At 42.5% G+C, this 15660-nt stretch overlaps 1 protein-coding gene across 1 annotated transcript in view; it reads left to right on the top strand.

Annotated features, from left to right (window-relative positions):
- Positions 1-15660, top strand: part of PHIP (PHIP subunit of CUL4-Ring ligase complex) — a 228528-nt gene that overhangs the window by 42558 nt on the left and 170310 nt on the right. The window contains exons 7-9 of the mRNA XM_088471636.1: positions 2560-2720; positions 4090-4311; positions 7198-7298. Coding sequence (XP_088327762.1) covers positions 2560-2720; positions 4090-4311; positions 7198-7298 — 484 coding nt within the window. The remainder of the gene's footprint in view (positions 1-2559; positions 2721-4089; positions 4312-7197; positions 7299-15660) is intronic.

Below are 15660 nucleotides of genomic sequence, written 5' to 3'. Positions count from 1 at the left end.
TGAAATGGACCTTCCGGTTTGCGTACCTATTTCCTCCAGTTTCCATGCTTCCTCGAGTTCTTCGGAAATTCAAGCAAGACTGAGGCACTGTCCTGGTGGCTCCAGCTTGCCCCAGACATCATTGGTACTCAGATATTCGGAGTCTCTCCATCGACACTCAGTTTCTGCTGCCTCAACGTCCGGACCTGTTGTCTCAGAGTCCTTGCCTTTAACCCTGACCTGGATCGTCTGTCTTTGACAGCGTCATCCCTCCTAAGTTTCAAGGAATTGTCTAGCTCAGTCATCAACACGATGCTTAGACTGCGTACACCTGCCTGCGCCAGGATTGACTACAGTGTGGGGCATACATATTTTCAGTGGTGTCGTACAAGAGCTTATGACCCTCAGGTGTTTTGGATTTTCAGAATACTAGCATTCCTTCAAGCTGGTTTGGACCTCTGCATATGCCTGGCCTCATTGAAAGTGCATGTCTCTGCACTGTCAGTGTGGTTCAAACGTAGAATTGCTCTGCTTCCGGATATCCACACCTTCCTTCAGGGTGTCCTCCGGATTCAGCCTCCCTTTGTCCCACCAGTGGCTCCTTTGGGATTTGGAAGTAGTTCTTCGGGCCCTCCAGGTCCTCCCATTTGAACCACTAGATTCAGTAGATCTTAAGTGGTAAACAGCTAAGACTCTTTCTTCTGGCTATTGCATCTTCTGGCTATTGCGTCAGAATTGGGAGCACTCTCCTGTCTTCCTCCTTTTCTGATATTTCACCAGGACAGTTCCTTCCTAAGGTTGTTTCTTGTTTCCATATTAATCAACAAATTATAGTACTGGCTTTTTAATCACCAGACCTCTCGGCAGGTGAGGCCTCATTGGATGTGGTCCGCGCCCCCAGGATTTATGTGGACCGTACCAGTTCTCTTCGGAAATTGGACTCCTTTTTTGTGCTCTATGGATTTCACAAGAAGGGATGGCCAGCCAATAAACAAACATTGGCTAGATGGCTTCATATGATTGTTTCAGAAGCTTACACGCAGACAGGCCTGCCTGTTCTGGCTTTTGTTAAGGCTCATTCTACTCTGCCTGTGGGCAGCTCGCGAGGCGCCTCAGCTGTCCAGCTTTGTAAGGCGGCCACATGGTCTTCTGTCCAGACCTTTCTAAGTCCATAGGGTCCACAGGGCACCCGCCCTGACGCACCTGGCTTCATATGGGCGACTTTGCTGATCACTGGTTTCCTGTCTCCTTTTCTGTGAGTGTTTCTTGAGTGTACCGGTCTTCCTTCTCTCTTCTCCTCCTCCAGCCTTTGGCTTATTACCAACTGAGGTGCCTCTGGCTCGGGGGCAGGGTATAGGGAGAGTGGACCCAATGCATCTTGGGAGCTGAAGAGCTTTAACCGCGTGGTGTCTGGATTGGTTCCCACCACCTACTCCCCAAGGTCTCCCTGTGGACCCTATGGACTTCGAAGAAAGAGTCAACAAAGGTAATTTCTCACCATAAAAAAAAAAATATAAAAAAAAATATATATAAAAAAAAATATATATAATTTATTTATTTATTTTGCAAAATTAAAAGGAGAGCGCAGCTGCGAGAATATTATCAAAAGAATATTTATTAAGAACAATGCTCACGTACATCAAGGTAAGAATACAAATGTATCACCCGGTTCCCAGTCCTCAAACAGCCGTCTGTGAGACCTCCCTGGTATCGCTGCCTCTGGAACAAGGAGGAGACTTCACCGCGTCTCACGTCAGAAGCCACGCCCAACGTGTTTCGTCATTGACTTCGTCAGGGGCTGTCAATGACGAAACGTGTTGGGCTTGGCTTCTGACTGACCTTGATGTACTTGAGCGTTGTTCTTAGTAAATATTTTTTTGATAATCTCACGACTGCGTTCTCCGTGTGTGGCGAGAGAATCCTGGAGATCTAGCGGCAATACACTTGGAAATAATATCTGGACATATTGGGACTTCATTGTGCTGAAGTATACTCTCTATACACCTGAGAGATAGATAGATAGAGATATATAGATATATATATATATATATATATCTATATATCTATATGTATCTCTATCTCTATTTATATATATTATATGTGTGTGTCTATGAAATGTTTTTTTTGTGTGTGCGCGTGCTAGGGGGAGGAGGGGAGGGATGTTTCTGTGCTTTACAATTTTTACTCTTTACAATCTATATCCAAAGTTACCTTCAGCCTGTTGACATCATCAGGGACTTCTGCATGTAGCAGAAATCCATTTGACACACTGACCTCTGTATTCTGTAACAGGACATTGTATTCAGGGTTAAGTAAAGCCAGAATATCTTCGAAGTTGGCCCCTGGTTAAAGCATAGTGGGTTCGGGTGTCTCCGCATAAGTGTGTGCTGGGGGGCACATAAAATTTAGGAACAACACCTAACGTACCATGATGGACAGTAGCTCAACAGATACTATGTTTCTGTGTTGGGAGGTTGGAAGCTTTTTTTTTTTTTACATTTATTTGAATCAGCTGTTACTGTTCTAGGATTTTATTTGGCTCCGTATTCATGTTATAATATATTTTTTTTATGCTTTCAGCAAATACCCTATTTTCAAGAAAGCTAAATGGAAAGTATAAGTTTGAGAATCTTGTCCCCACAGCTGTCTATCAGCACATGAAGATGCACAAGCGGATCTTGGGGCATCTCTCCTCTGTTTATTGTGTGACTTTTGATAGAACTGGTAGAAGGATATTTACAGTAAGTTTGTCTACTATTTTCATTGTGCTTCAAAATTTTGTTGACAAGCAGAATAGAAATAAAGTATGTATATACAAATAATTGCGCTTTTTTTTTTTTAGTTTTTCCATTTTTTTGTAAAGTAACTTTTTTGTCTGTTTTCTTATTTATTTAGTGTAACTGATGGATCATGTGAAGTTTCACTTGTTTTGTTTTTTTTATATTTGGGTAACCGCTTCAGTACAGTTTGTTAGCTTCTGTTCCTTTTAGTTTTGCACTGTTGGAAGTACTTGCTATAAAAGCCAAAGAGGTTGGGTAAATTTAGTGATAGATATGATTTTTATTTTTCATGTTAATTGTACAAATTGTTGCTACTTTTCAGATTTCACACTTATAGCCATTTATTTGCTTCCATCAAGTAGTTATTCAAATTATTTTTTCTGGATGCTGTATTTTTTTCTCCGAATTAGACAGATTTATATTTTGTAACAAAAGTGTGTGTGTGTGTGTGTATATACAGCTATATTTCAGTATATATTCCAGCTATATTTCACTGGGTTTGTTTTTTGATTGTAATAATTTACATCAGTGAACTGAATTCCGCTCTTTTTCTAAGGTGCACAGGCATTCCTTATACACTTGTAGGATATGCATACTGACAGTGGGCATACACCTGTATAACCCATATTCAGCATTTCCTTCTAACCCCTTTTGTTTCTCTTATGGGGTTATTCAGGACCAAAGATTGTTGATTTGGTCCAAAGTGACCCCAGAATGCTGAATAAAGGGGAGTATTCATCCAATGATGGGTTTGGTCCACTTGCCCTTTTTGGCGTAAAACAGACAAGTGCAGGTTCTAATCTTTACCTATACCATAAGACTCTTAAGAAAAGTAATTTGTAGGATTTTTATGTGTATTTATCTCTCAACCCCCTTAAAATACCCCCAAACAAAAAGTCCTGCTATAACCATCTGGGTTATGTCCCTAATTACTGCTGCTTTAAAACATGTGATTGTTAACACAATCAAAGAAAACCCAACAATACAATACAATCGGCAAAATTCACATGACGTGGTTTAAAAATGTGCTGTAAACTCTTGAAAAATGAACGGTTTGAAAATACGTGTATACGTGTGTGTGTGTGTGTGTGTGTGTGTGTGTATATATATATATATATATATATATCTATATATCTATATATCTATCTATATATCTATATATCTATCTATATCTATATATCTATCTATATCTATATATATATATATCTATATATATCTATATATATATATATATATTTATATATATATATATATATATAATGTATGTGTGTGTGTGTTGATATATACACACACATGTGTAATGACTAACACACTTGTTGTAAAACCATAGGGCTCTGATGACTGCCTTGTAAAAATATGGGCAACAGATGATGGTCGTCTCCTTGCAACATTAAGAGGACATGCAGCAGAAATCTCTGATATGGCTGTGAATTATGAAAATACAATGATTGCTGCTGGAAGCTGTGACAAAATGATCAGAATCTGGTGTTTAAGGACATGCGCACCACTGGCCATTCTACAGGGCCACAGTGCATCAATTACATCACTACAGGTAATGCCTTCTCTCCAGAGTGGTGTACTGCAGGCTGCAGTGTGGATTGTTTATGCTCTTGTCTTGGTGCAGAGAGTACTACATTATTTAGTAATCTCCTTATATCACTACGGAGACTTACTCTTCATGTGGATTGTGGTAACTTTGAAGTGCCAAATACATTATAGATTGCAGTTCTGAATATCAATAGTAAGAATCCTGTGACTAAAAATATAGTTATTTAATGGATTTCAGTTTTCTCTGCCCACAGAAGAAAATAATCTTACAAATACAACCATTAACTTTTACCCAATTCCTTACTGACTTTGTATTAGGAAAGTCCACCTTATTAGCTAAGGTTTTTCTGAAATTCCAAGTTACCAACAATAATAATGTCCACATAATTGTGGTTTCCTTGAATGCTTATATGGATGAGTCTAAGCATTGGCAGTTTCTGTGGGCTGACATGCAACAAATTGATTTGACTACTCTGTGGCTTTGGCTGGCAGATAACTAAAGATGATATCTGTATAAATTCTTACATGGTTCTACAATACTGGAGCGATTACTGGCTGCCTCAGTGAGTTAGACTGCTAACTGTGCGCCACACTGTGGGGTAAAGAAGACATTATTATTATTATTATTATTATTATCATCCATTATTTAGTTGTATTTTATTTAAATTTACTGTTTAAGTCAGTGGTTCCCAAACTGTGTGCCGTGGCATCCAGGGTGGGTGCCTTGGGACACTTGCAGGGGTGCCTCAGGTTGGTGGTCCAGGATCAAATAAAATGTATTTATAGTCAGTATAATGTAAATATGTGGACAAACAGAAGCGACGTGTCCACCACCACCACATAACTGAACCTAAGGATGACCGGTAAGCACAATTTACTTCACTTTACTACATTTTTTTTCTGAATTTCTTAATAACAAACTTTTGCCTTAGGGGTGCCATGAAAATAAGGCTGGTACTCTAGGGTGCCATGTTTCAAAAAAGTTTGGGAACCACTGGTTTAAGTTATCATTTGTTCATATGCCACCACCCTGGCTGCCTCACTGGATTATGCTGCTTACTGTATGCCACACTTTGGGGTAATTTTTTTTAATTTATATGCTGCCACCAAATGTCTTCAATGCTGTATAGGGAAAATTACAATAATACATGCATAAAATATAAAATAAAGGGGCAGACTGTACTATGTGCAAAATCAAATTCGATATATAGACAAGTGGCAGTAACTTGCAGTAGCAGCCGGTGACCTAGTGCCCTGGGAAGGGCAGACAGAAAGGATAACAGTTGATAATGCTCAGTGGTAGCACCCTGGAGAGTGCAGACTAAGCACAATAAGGATGGGTGGCCCTGCCCGTGATCGCTTAGTCTAGAGCACATTCTGTCCAGCTTTTACATGGTTCATGTTATAAGTATTCATTTTGTATGAATTCAAATGTTAACAAATCATGGAGGCAAAAACTCTGCAAACTATAACTAGAAAGTTTGATGTGTGTGGTGTTCCTCTAAGGTTGGAGTGATTCAACATGTTCTGTTTCAGTATAGTTTCAAGAGGCTAATCATTTGCTGAGACCCTGTGTAATTGCTCTTAAAATAAATTGTGAACTGCCTAAAAATAGTCTGTATATAGTTAATGTTCAAATAATATGCTTGACCAAAATCCATTCATTTAATGAAAGCAAAAGTTACATGCACCCATAGCTTTTCCTGCCCTAAAAACTTGAGAAAATAAGCAGGGGAGAGGTTCCCAAACTCTGTCCTCAAGACACCCTAATGATCCAGATTTTAAGGATATCCATGTTTGAGCACAGATGGTTAAATCAAAAGACTGGGGTACTGATTAATTCACCTGTGCCCAAGCATGGTTAGCTTTAAAATCTGGACCAATAGAGTGCCTTGAAGACAGAGTTTGGGAACCTCTGATTTAGGCAAATTACTATATTGTAGAATATTGCACCATATTTAGATGGTTAGATAAGATTTGTAGATGATTTGACTTTTAAAGGAAAATCTCACAAAATCTATTGTTAATATTTTTGCTATGTTTTGTGTTCTATAGAATTTATCTATTTACATATACATAACTTAAAGATGTTATCTAGTGGACCAGTAGTGAGTCGGGTGAGCAGGTGGTGTCAGTGCCACATAATTGGTTTGGGAACTTGGCAGCTATGCTGTGCTGGCTTTCCTAGTAGGTCTCAGATGAACTCTGAAGCAGCATCGCCTTCTGGTATTCCTATAAAGCAAAGCAGAGCTTGCAGAACTGTTCCCTTGGAGCTAATGTCAAATCCCTGGGGCTGAATTTGTCTCTAAGGTGGTGCTACATCTCCGAGAGACCAAGTCTTCGAAGTCATCTTGTGCAGGAAACCTAAAGATTAGATCTCTCCCAGACTTGGGTTTGCCAGTTTTAATATGGGTTTGACAGCTGCCTGCATATGGACAGTGGGGAACAAGCAATTGTGAACACCATGTTGGTGTGAGTGGCTGGTTTGGCCCAGAGCTAGAAATTAGTGTACTCTGTGGTTGCTGTAAACCAGTAAAGCCTACTAAAGTCTGATTGGACAATGGTGTTAAAGTAAACACATCCTACCATAGTAGTGAACCATTGGTTTGTATTAGTTGTATTATTGGTCTTGAATTGACTGTAGGCATTGCAGGATGAAGGACCTAAATTCAGTGTTTATTCAGACTTTTGTATAAAGGTTAAACATGCAAACATACAGGTCCAATGTGTCTATAAAAGGTGTAGATAACAAGGGAATAACCTAACCATACTTAATTTTTTTAACTTTTTCTTGTGGATTCCTTTGGAAACAGATTGTGAAGGAAAGTACTGAAGTCACCAGGACAGTCCTATTTTTTTCATAACTTTTTCTTTTTTTTTTACCTTACAGTTCTCTCCATTGTGCAATGGATCTAAGAGATATCTCTCTTCTACGGGAGCTGATGGAACTATTTGCTTCTGGCTTTGGGATGCAGGGACTTTGAAAATAAAGTAAGTTGTGGGGTTTTTCATATGCCCCTAACTACTCTAGTGTGATTTTGAAATTACTCCTAATCCCTCTCCAGTTATTGAGTGTTCAGCTCTTCCATTCCACTGTGCATGACTGGCAAGCAGAAACCAGGCTTGTCAAATTAGGTCCCTTTTCAAATAATTTTGCTTAACAGTTGTATTAGCAAGTCTTGTCTGGTCTGTCTGTATTTAAAATTCAGTTTGAAAATCTAGTTAATAGTCCTAATTAAAAGTGTAGCTATTTTATGTTCCATTCAAGATGCTATTCAGTTCAGAAAGGTGTAATAATGTGTTTAACCTTATCTAACACAGCTTTTCTTCTGTTTCCACAAGAACTAAACCAATAAATTTGACTATTTGATTTTATGGCAGTATGTATACATGGAAATAATACAGTTTCGAAAAAGTGATAAGGGACTGTTTTTGATTGTTTAGGTGATATCTGTGTAATCATATACTACCACGAGCAGATTGATATCTGTTTTGTGAGGCTTTACTCGCAAAGACTTTGGCAAATCTTCAGTCAACTACAGTACTAGGGACCATTAATCTCCTGATTTTAAACAAACCATTGACAGAGAAGGCAATCTAATATAGATTTGGAAGAACAGACCATGTTTAGCAATTTTATTTAGCAATTTATTATTATTATTATTATTATTATCCTTTATTTATATGGCGCCACAAGTGTTCCGCAGCACCTTACATAGTACATAGAACATAGAACTAATAGGTGAACAAGAAACAAGTAACATACAGTACATTACAGTACAGGACAAGGACACAACTTATATACATTGCTGAAATAGTGATTAAAGCACTCATAATAAGCTGCCGGGAATTGGCGGTCCTGTGTTAGGTGCCCTAATGGGGAGTAGAGAGTAGAAGAAAATGTAAAGAGAAGCACATGAAGGAAGAGGTAATTTGAAAGGTACCCTTCGGGAACACGTTCCCAGGTAGCCGACCCTTCAATTGACCAAGGTATTACCCTGCTTATGTCTGAATGGTGCTACCCAGGAACTTCTCTCCCGTGCTGCACCAAGCAGCTTTTACATTGGCAGCGCAGAGCGTCCTATAGGACGCTCAGCGCTGCTGCTCATTACATTGAGTTGGCAGTGCAGAGCGTCCTATAGTACACTCAGCGCTGCTGCTCACCACCCTCCGCGCCGTGTCCTCAGGCACAGAGAACCCCAACCGGACGCCCAGGAACACCCACCGGTGTTGGAGACCGCTGGCGGTTCTCTGCCACAGCGGGACGCCCGCAATCCCGCTGGGCCACCAGGGCAGATAGAAAAATAGGTAATAAAATAAATAATTATTATTATTATTTTTTTTTTTTTATATGACTGCGTTTTGATTGGACTGCTGCATGATGACATCATCAGCGGCAGCCGGAGAGGGGATAGGCTAGGAAGGGCAGAGGAGAGGCAGGTAATATTTAAAACTAAAAAACCCGGCTTATGTCTGAAATGGGTTTACCTGGGAATTCCCGTGTAGACGCTGTAGTGTGAAAGGGGGGTCTCGACCAAATACCCGGGAATTTTGCACAGAAGAAATTCCCGGGTCTGAGCAGGAAATTTCCCGCGTTGTATGTCTGAAAGGGGTATAAGTGACTGGTTAAATAAAGCAGTATTTGGAGTTGGCTTACTTTTAAGGACTACTTTACATGAGCACAATCTCAAAGCCCATTGGCATGAACACATAGGTAAATGCATGTCATTAAGACCATACATATTTCGCCTTGAATAGTCATTTTGAATGCTTCTTGTTCTGTTTTAGTTGCACCAATGCAGTTAAAACTTGTAAACACAATTTGAAGTGTTTTACGAGTAGATGTTTAAAAAAAACAAAACAAAGCAAAACAAATTGACCTCCTAGTAAATGTATCTAAATGAAAATGTCAAATGTATTGCAGACTGTATTGTGTTCCTTTATCTTTAGTTTTTATGTAGCATTTAAACCAACATGCAAGGATTTTGGGTACACAAAATAACCTCAATGATATTCATTTAACAAAGACTCTTACATACTATAAAAGTACAATTGAGAGGATTCAATTGTTGCAACTAATGGTATGGTCTATGGAGCAATTCAATTGGTGCTCTGTTCAGGTGCTAATAGATGCAGGAGCACACTTTTACTTGCACCCTCCTGAGGTGGTGTGGTGAGCAGAAATGTGCGGTAAGTCTGTGATTTGGGCTTGCTAACCAGGACTTTAGATGGGTTTATCAGTTTTGTGTGGCTAAACCTAGTCTAATTGGGCACGACAAGATTGATAATTAATGTGCGCTAAAAATAACAATTTAATTGCTACATCGGGCACCCATTAATCAGCGCAGCGTAAAAACAAAAATGTAATTGCCCCCCAGAAAGAGTTAACTTGTCTGATTTTAATAAATCAAGCAAAACGAGCCACATTTTGGAGATGATTGCAAAATTCATACTCTAACAAATGTGCCTACGTGTATTGGATACCAGAATAATCCTGCAACATAACGACTTTTACACAGATTTGCTAATATTTTAATGTGTTTTATTTATTCTAAATATGCTGTCCAAATGGTTCTGGAGACAGCATACCCAGTGAGACTGTATGTCATACATGTCGTCAGTGACCTCGCCGACGTGCGACGTAGTCATCGAGTGGCATGCTGTTGCTCCCGGCATCGGCAAGTGTACATGCACTTGCCGATGCTAGGACCCCTGCTGGGTCCCATCGCACAATAGGTCGGCTGTGTACACATTGTTAATTGTTTACCCAGCATAACAGGTAAGCAATCCTCTGGATTCAGATTAATTTGGTATTCGATATCTTAACTATTGTGTCTTGCCATTTGTTAGCCTGATTTTCTTCTTCAGGATCCACAGGGATACCATGTGGTGTATGTGTGTGTGGTTGGAGAGGTACGGGCACCAAACAGTTAAGGCTTAGGTCCCAGGATGCATCGGTCCTCCACATATACCCCGCCCCTGGCCACAGGCAGCCAGTTTTTCATTTGGTGTGGCAGGATAAGGTTGCACCTTGTCCCAAGCTTTTATGTTTTGAGTTAAGTTTTTTATTTTACTACAGAGCAAGCAGCGGTAGGCGCCATAATGGACGCCTGTGCTGCTGCTCCATCTTCCGGCGGCGCAACGCAGGTAACTGGTCCAGTGATTTCGGCGGGCGTCAGTGGGGCTTGGCTAGTTGCGCCACTGGGGACCTAGGACTTTAGCCGGGCAGCAGAGATACAGGTAAGTGGCAGTCCTTACCTCCGGCGATGGAGACCTGCCGGAGGGCGTTCGTCCGTTCCCCCACTACACCACCGGGACAAGACTGATGCCGGGGACTGTGGCAGCAGCCTTTTTGTACGAGGCCAGCGCACTCGGGGGTTAATGCAGCACAGGGGAGGTAGGCTCTTGACCGGTAGCCCCTCCACCAGCCCAGACGGCGATCCCTCATTAAGAGCTTTCCAGCTTCTGGGCTGCTTCTCCTCTTACCCTTCTCCCTATGAGATGCTCAGTAACCATTACTCAGTGCTCTGCTGAAGCTGCTAGTCTCAGAAGGTTTGAGTCCAGTCTCACTGTATACCTCTCCACAGGTGCCAGGTTATACAGCGCTCAAATCCTACCAACCTATGTGCTTGTGTAGTTGATTCAGAGCCCATTGTAATTATATTTATATGCATTGTATGTGAGTAGTGCTAGCTCTGCTGTGGTAATGCACTTTAACTTTCTGATTGTCAGTTATTCCTATCACTGCTGTTTCTCCTTAAGTTTCAACTACCAGGTGTGTAGGGGCTCAATAGTACTTCACATTTACTTGTTCTTGTGAAGGCTGTCACTTTGCATTGTTAGCTTTACACTTATTGTGTGCTATTTTACTGCCTATGTCTTCTGAAGATGAGGATAATCAGGAGGCTGAGGCCCCTGTGCTAATGACCTGCAAATCCAGTCTTGCGGGCTTGTCCCTTCAGGATTCTATACAGGATGGTTTGTGTACTGATTTACTCACCAGTCCACATTATCAGCCCCAGTATATGAGCCACTCTGGGTGTCATCCCAGGTTATGACGCAACTAATGGATCGTTTATCAACTCCCATGCTGCCTCCTACCATGGGATACCCACAGCTGTTACAACCTACAATGTCTGTATCCCCTATGCAGTCTCCTTGGATGGATATTTATGCCCACCAAAATATGGCTCAAACGTCTGCCGTTTGAGCCATTAGCCACCACAGCATATAGGTGGATTCTGTTATCCTCTCCGTCCACCCAGCTTTCGGATTCGGACGCATCATCTGAGGAGGCAGACGACGCCGCACAAGGTTCTCTCTCGCACTCTGGTGAGTAACACCATCAATCAACATGTTCCTGCTTTAGTGAGGGTGGTTAAATCAATCCTGAATATAGAGGATGATGAACCAGCCTCTAAATCAGAACAGCTCACTCAGCTCATGGGAGAAGCTTGGGGTACTCTTGGCAAGCGATTCCAGTTCCCAGAGAGACTAGCGTCTTTTTACTCTCTCCCTACTAAGGAGTGTTCTAAGTGGGAAGTCCCTCCCTCTGTTGATTCGCATATGGCACGCTTAGTTAGATACTCTACACTGCCATTACTGTCTACATCTTCCCTTAAGGAAACCATGGATAGAAAGCTGGAAACTTGTCTAAAGTCAGACTACTCGCTTTATGGTGCTATCACTAGGCCAGCTATGGCTGCGGCCTGGGTGGCTATTGAAGGATGACCAGGGGCACTGGAAGAGAGCCTGCCATCAGACGCTACCAGGGAACAGCTGGCCTATATCTCCCATATTCAGGAAGCGCCCTCTTATTTGGGAGAAGTTGCGTTGGATACTCCTTGCCAGGCTGTCCGGCAAAGAATTGGACAAGATTGTGGCTACCATAGCAGCCTCTAAATCTGCCTTTCTGCCATCAGCAACTGCCTCTAAGCCTAGGCTGTCCTCTTATCTGTCCTTTCGCCCCCATGGTAAGGCAAGACAGTATTTTTCCCAGGCAGTCTTAAGACCACCAAGCTGCGAGTCAAGAAGCCTTGGTCGGCCAGACGTCCAGCTTCCAAGCCTGACTGCAAACCTTCTGCCTGATGGGGTTGGCCGCCTCTTGGAGGAACCCAGGGTGGGAGGCCGACTTATTAAATATGCCGACTCTTGGCGTGAAACAGACACCTGGGTCCGAGAAGGCTCTCAGGGGTACACCCTCACTTTCTTGAGGCGAACTCCCCAGCAATTTTTTGGTACAATCCCCACCATCAGACCGTATCAAGGCCCTGGTCCTCCAGGAGGCCATTCACTACCTGCTGTGTTGAGGGGTGATAATACCGGTTCCTTTGGCTTAGAGAGGAATAGGTTTTTATACCACTCTTTTTGTTTCAGAAGCTGAATGGGTCTCAGATACCTCAACAGGTTTATCAGAGTGCCCAGTATGGAAACTTTACGACAATTGTCCTGGCAATGGATCCTGGGGATTTCATAGTTTCTCTGGACATTCAGGAAACATATCTGCATGTACCTATTACTCCAACCCACCAGCGGTTCTTATGGTTTGCTGTTCTGCAGCAACATTAGCAGTTTCGGGCACTACCATTTTGGTCTGTCAACAGCCCCTTGAGTCTTTACCAAAATAATGGCGGTTATGGCTGCACACCTGAGACCCCAGGGAGTCAGAATCCTACCGTACTTAGACGACCTCTTAATCTTGGCAGATTCAGCTGTTGTGTTACAACGCCATCTCCAGCTGACCGTGGAATGCCTGCAAACACACGGCTGGATCATAAATTAGAAAAAGTCCTCCCTATCTTCGACACAGCAGATTATACATCTGGGGGCACTCCTGGATTCTCGATTACAGAGGATCTTTCTGCCAGCAGACAAGATTTTGATACTACACTTGCGTGTGCGCAGCATGCTCCACAATGGGAGGGTTTCCTTTCATTCAGTAATGCAGGTCCATGGTGTCCACCTTCGATATGGTGGAATATGCCCAGTTCCACTCCAGGCCTCTGCAGCAACCGATTCTCTCCCGGTGGAATGGACAGTATCATCTGATCTGGTCCCAGACGATCCTCCTCTCGGCTTTCCCTCTCATGATGGCTACAGACATCTGGGCAAGGGTCGCCCCTTTTGGATACCAAATTGGTAACTTCTCACAACCGATACCAGCCTTCATGGATGGGGTGCAGTAGTCTGTCGTCATTCCTTTCAGGTATGGTGGACAACTCGGGAAAGTTGTCTGCCCATAAACATTCTGGAGCTTCGAGCAGTGTACAGAGCACTCACTCAGGTGCAGGATCTCTGCCACGGCAGGCCAGGTTGACCTTTTCACACAGGCAAAATGTAAAATGACAGGAGCGGATTGGTTGGTGCTTATCTCTCTCCATTTTACGTCTTTCCAAACTTTAATAAAACTCCCTCCATGTCACTTCAAGTGTGTTATTACTATTGAAACTCTCTGCGATATAATTTCTTACGCCAGATAGCACTTTACGAGAATTGTAGTAGGCATGTCAAAAGCCTGAAAGGTGTACATTTTATACACACTGTACTTTGTGAATTACATCATTGTTTACATCCTGGATTGGATGAAATTTGCTTTCTAGTGGGGAACTGGAAATGATTACCTCTGACCATAGATGTTAGAATTATTAAAACGTGCAGTGTGCCCTTTCCCGAATTTCCAAATAAACCTAATGTACATAATACAAGTGCTGTATATTAAAAGTTTCTGCATTTCCATTTTATACTATAAACATCATCCAAAAACGGTTCTAGTTGTACTTCTTTTTTTTTTTGGTGCATTAATGCTTGATTGATATAACTGTTTGGAAAGTATGACCAGCAGGGTAGATTTGTAGACCATGTGGGTTTTGAAAGATTATTATGGTGTCATGGGGGAAAAAAAAAATTAGTATTATAACATATGACTTTTTTTTTTGTAAGACATGGGTTTCTCTTGGGCATATATTGGGACACACATGTTTTTTATAAGCATTGAGCAGGCAGACTTTCATGACTCTTCCATTGTTAAATTAGTACAGTTAGCAAAACCCCAACAGAAAATTAAATAGCGTAAAACTATACAAGCATTAGGTTAGTCATAAGGAAACTTAAAGAATGGGGCAAACATTTTTCTTTTCTTTGGGAAAATGGCATGTAGATGTTCACATGTTGCAGAAGGCACTTGTTAAGAACATAAGGTGTTCCATGGATTCATTTGATGCTCATGACTGTTTTGCTTTCTTATTTCATTATGTGACTGCCATTCCAAATAAATAACACAGCAGCATGCTTGTTTGGTGGCTATTAAGCATCACTGTTTTGTTTATTTTCTGCTCTATACATTTAATGGGATGTAGTTATGAGACCATCGGCTGCGATGCTGCCGGTCTCAATACCGACAGGGAGATCCTGACAAGGGACTTAAGATGGGCGTCGAATTACAGACGCCTGTCTTAATCCCAACGTCAAAAGGCGCCAGCCCGATCGTTGTTAGTCCAGGACCCCCTTTAGCGTTGGAAGCAGGGTTAGGTTTTTGGGGGGGCGAGAGGCTAGGCACCCCTAGAGGGTTAGGCGCCACTGAGGGGATTAGAGTTAGGCACGAAGGGGGGAGGGTTAGGTTTAGGCACGGGGAGGGTTAGGCTACAAGAGGGGAGGATTAGAGTTAGGGGGGAATGCTGCTGTCGGTATTCTGACAGGAGGCATCCTGACAGCCGGCATTACATACCCAGTCCCAGTTTATTATTGATCTAGACTGGTGGAATTGACAAACATAGCTTTTAAACTATTAGATTGGATTTTTAATTGAATAGCTATGTCACAGCTTGGTTGTATACTGAAATATATTATTTATTACCAGTTAGAGTTAAGCTTTCAGCCTCCCAGGATGCACTAGGGTCCCCCTCCTATACCCCGCCCCTGAGCCAAGGCATCTCAGTTTAGTTCGGTGCCCGGCCGGAGTCGGAGGCACCTGTTAGAGGGGGGCCATGAAAAGCCCCTGAAGTTTTCGTTTTGCAGCTGTGGCTGCACATCTGGAAGTACAGCATGGACAGTCTGTTTTGACGACCATGCTGTCTTCCCTACACCCCCGCCGGTACCAGAACGCCGGTACTGATCCGGGGATGCTGGTAAGCATCTGGGGTCACAGCTAGCGGTGACCCCAGATGTTTAGGACCATGGCCTGACTCAAGGGGGGCAGCAAGGTAAGCAGCGGGGTCCCGCGGTGGGTCCCCGCTGATACATGGTCCAGAAGTCCCCAGGCAGGGGGCTCCCTGGGGACTGGCTGCAGCGTGGAGCCAGGTACTAACCTGCGCTTCCACTACCCCCCTGGGACAGCAGTACCGCAGCAGAGCGGTAG

This window comes from Taudactylus pleione, unplaced genomic scaffold (genome assembly GCF_031769625.1).
Source record: "Taudactylus pleione unplaced genomic scaffold, aTauple2 ptg000015l, whole genome shotgun sequence".
Classification (NCBI taxonomy): Eukaryota; Metazoa; Chordata; class Amphibia; order Anura; family Myobatrachidae; genus Taudactylus; species Taudactylus pleione.
This window is presented reverse-complemented; position numbering and strand designations above follow the sequence as displayed.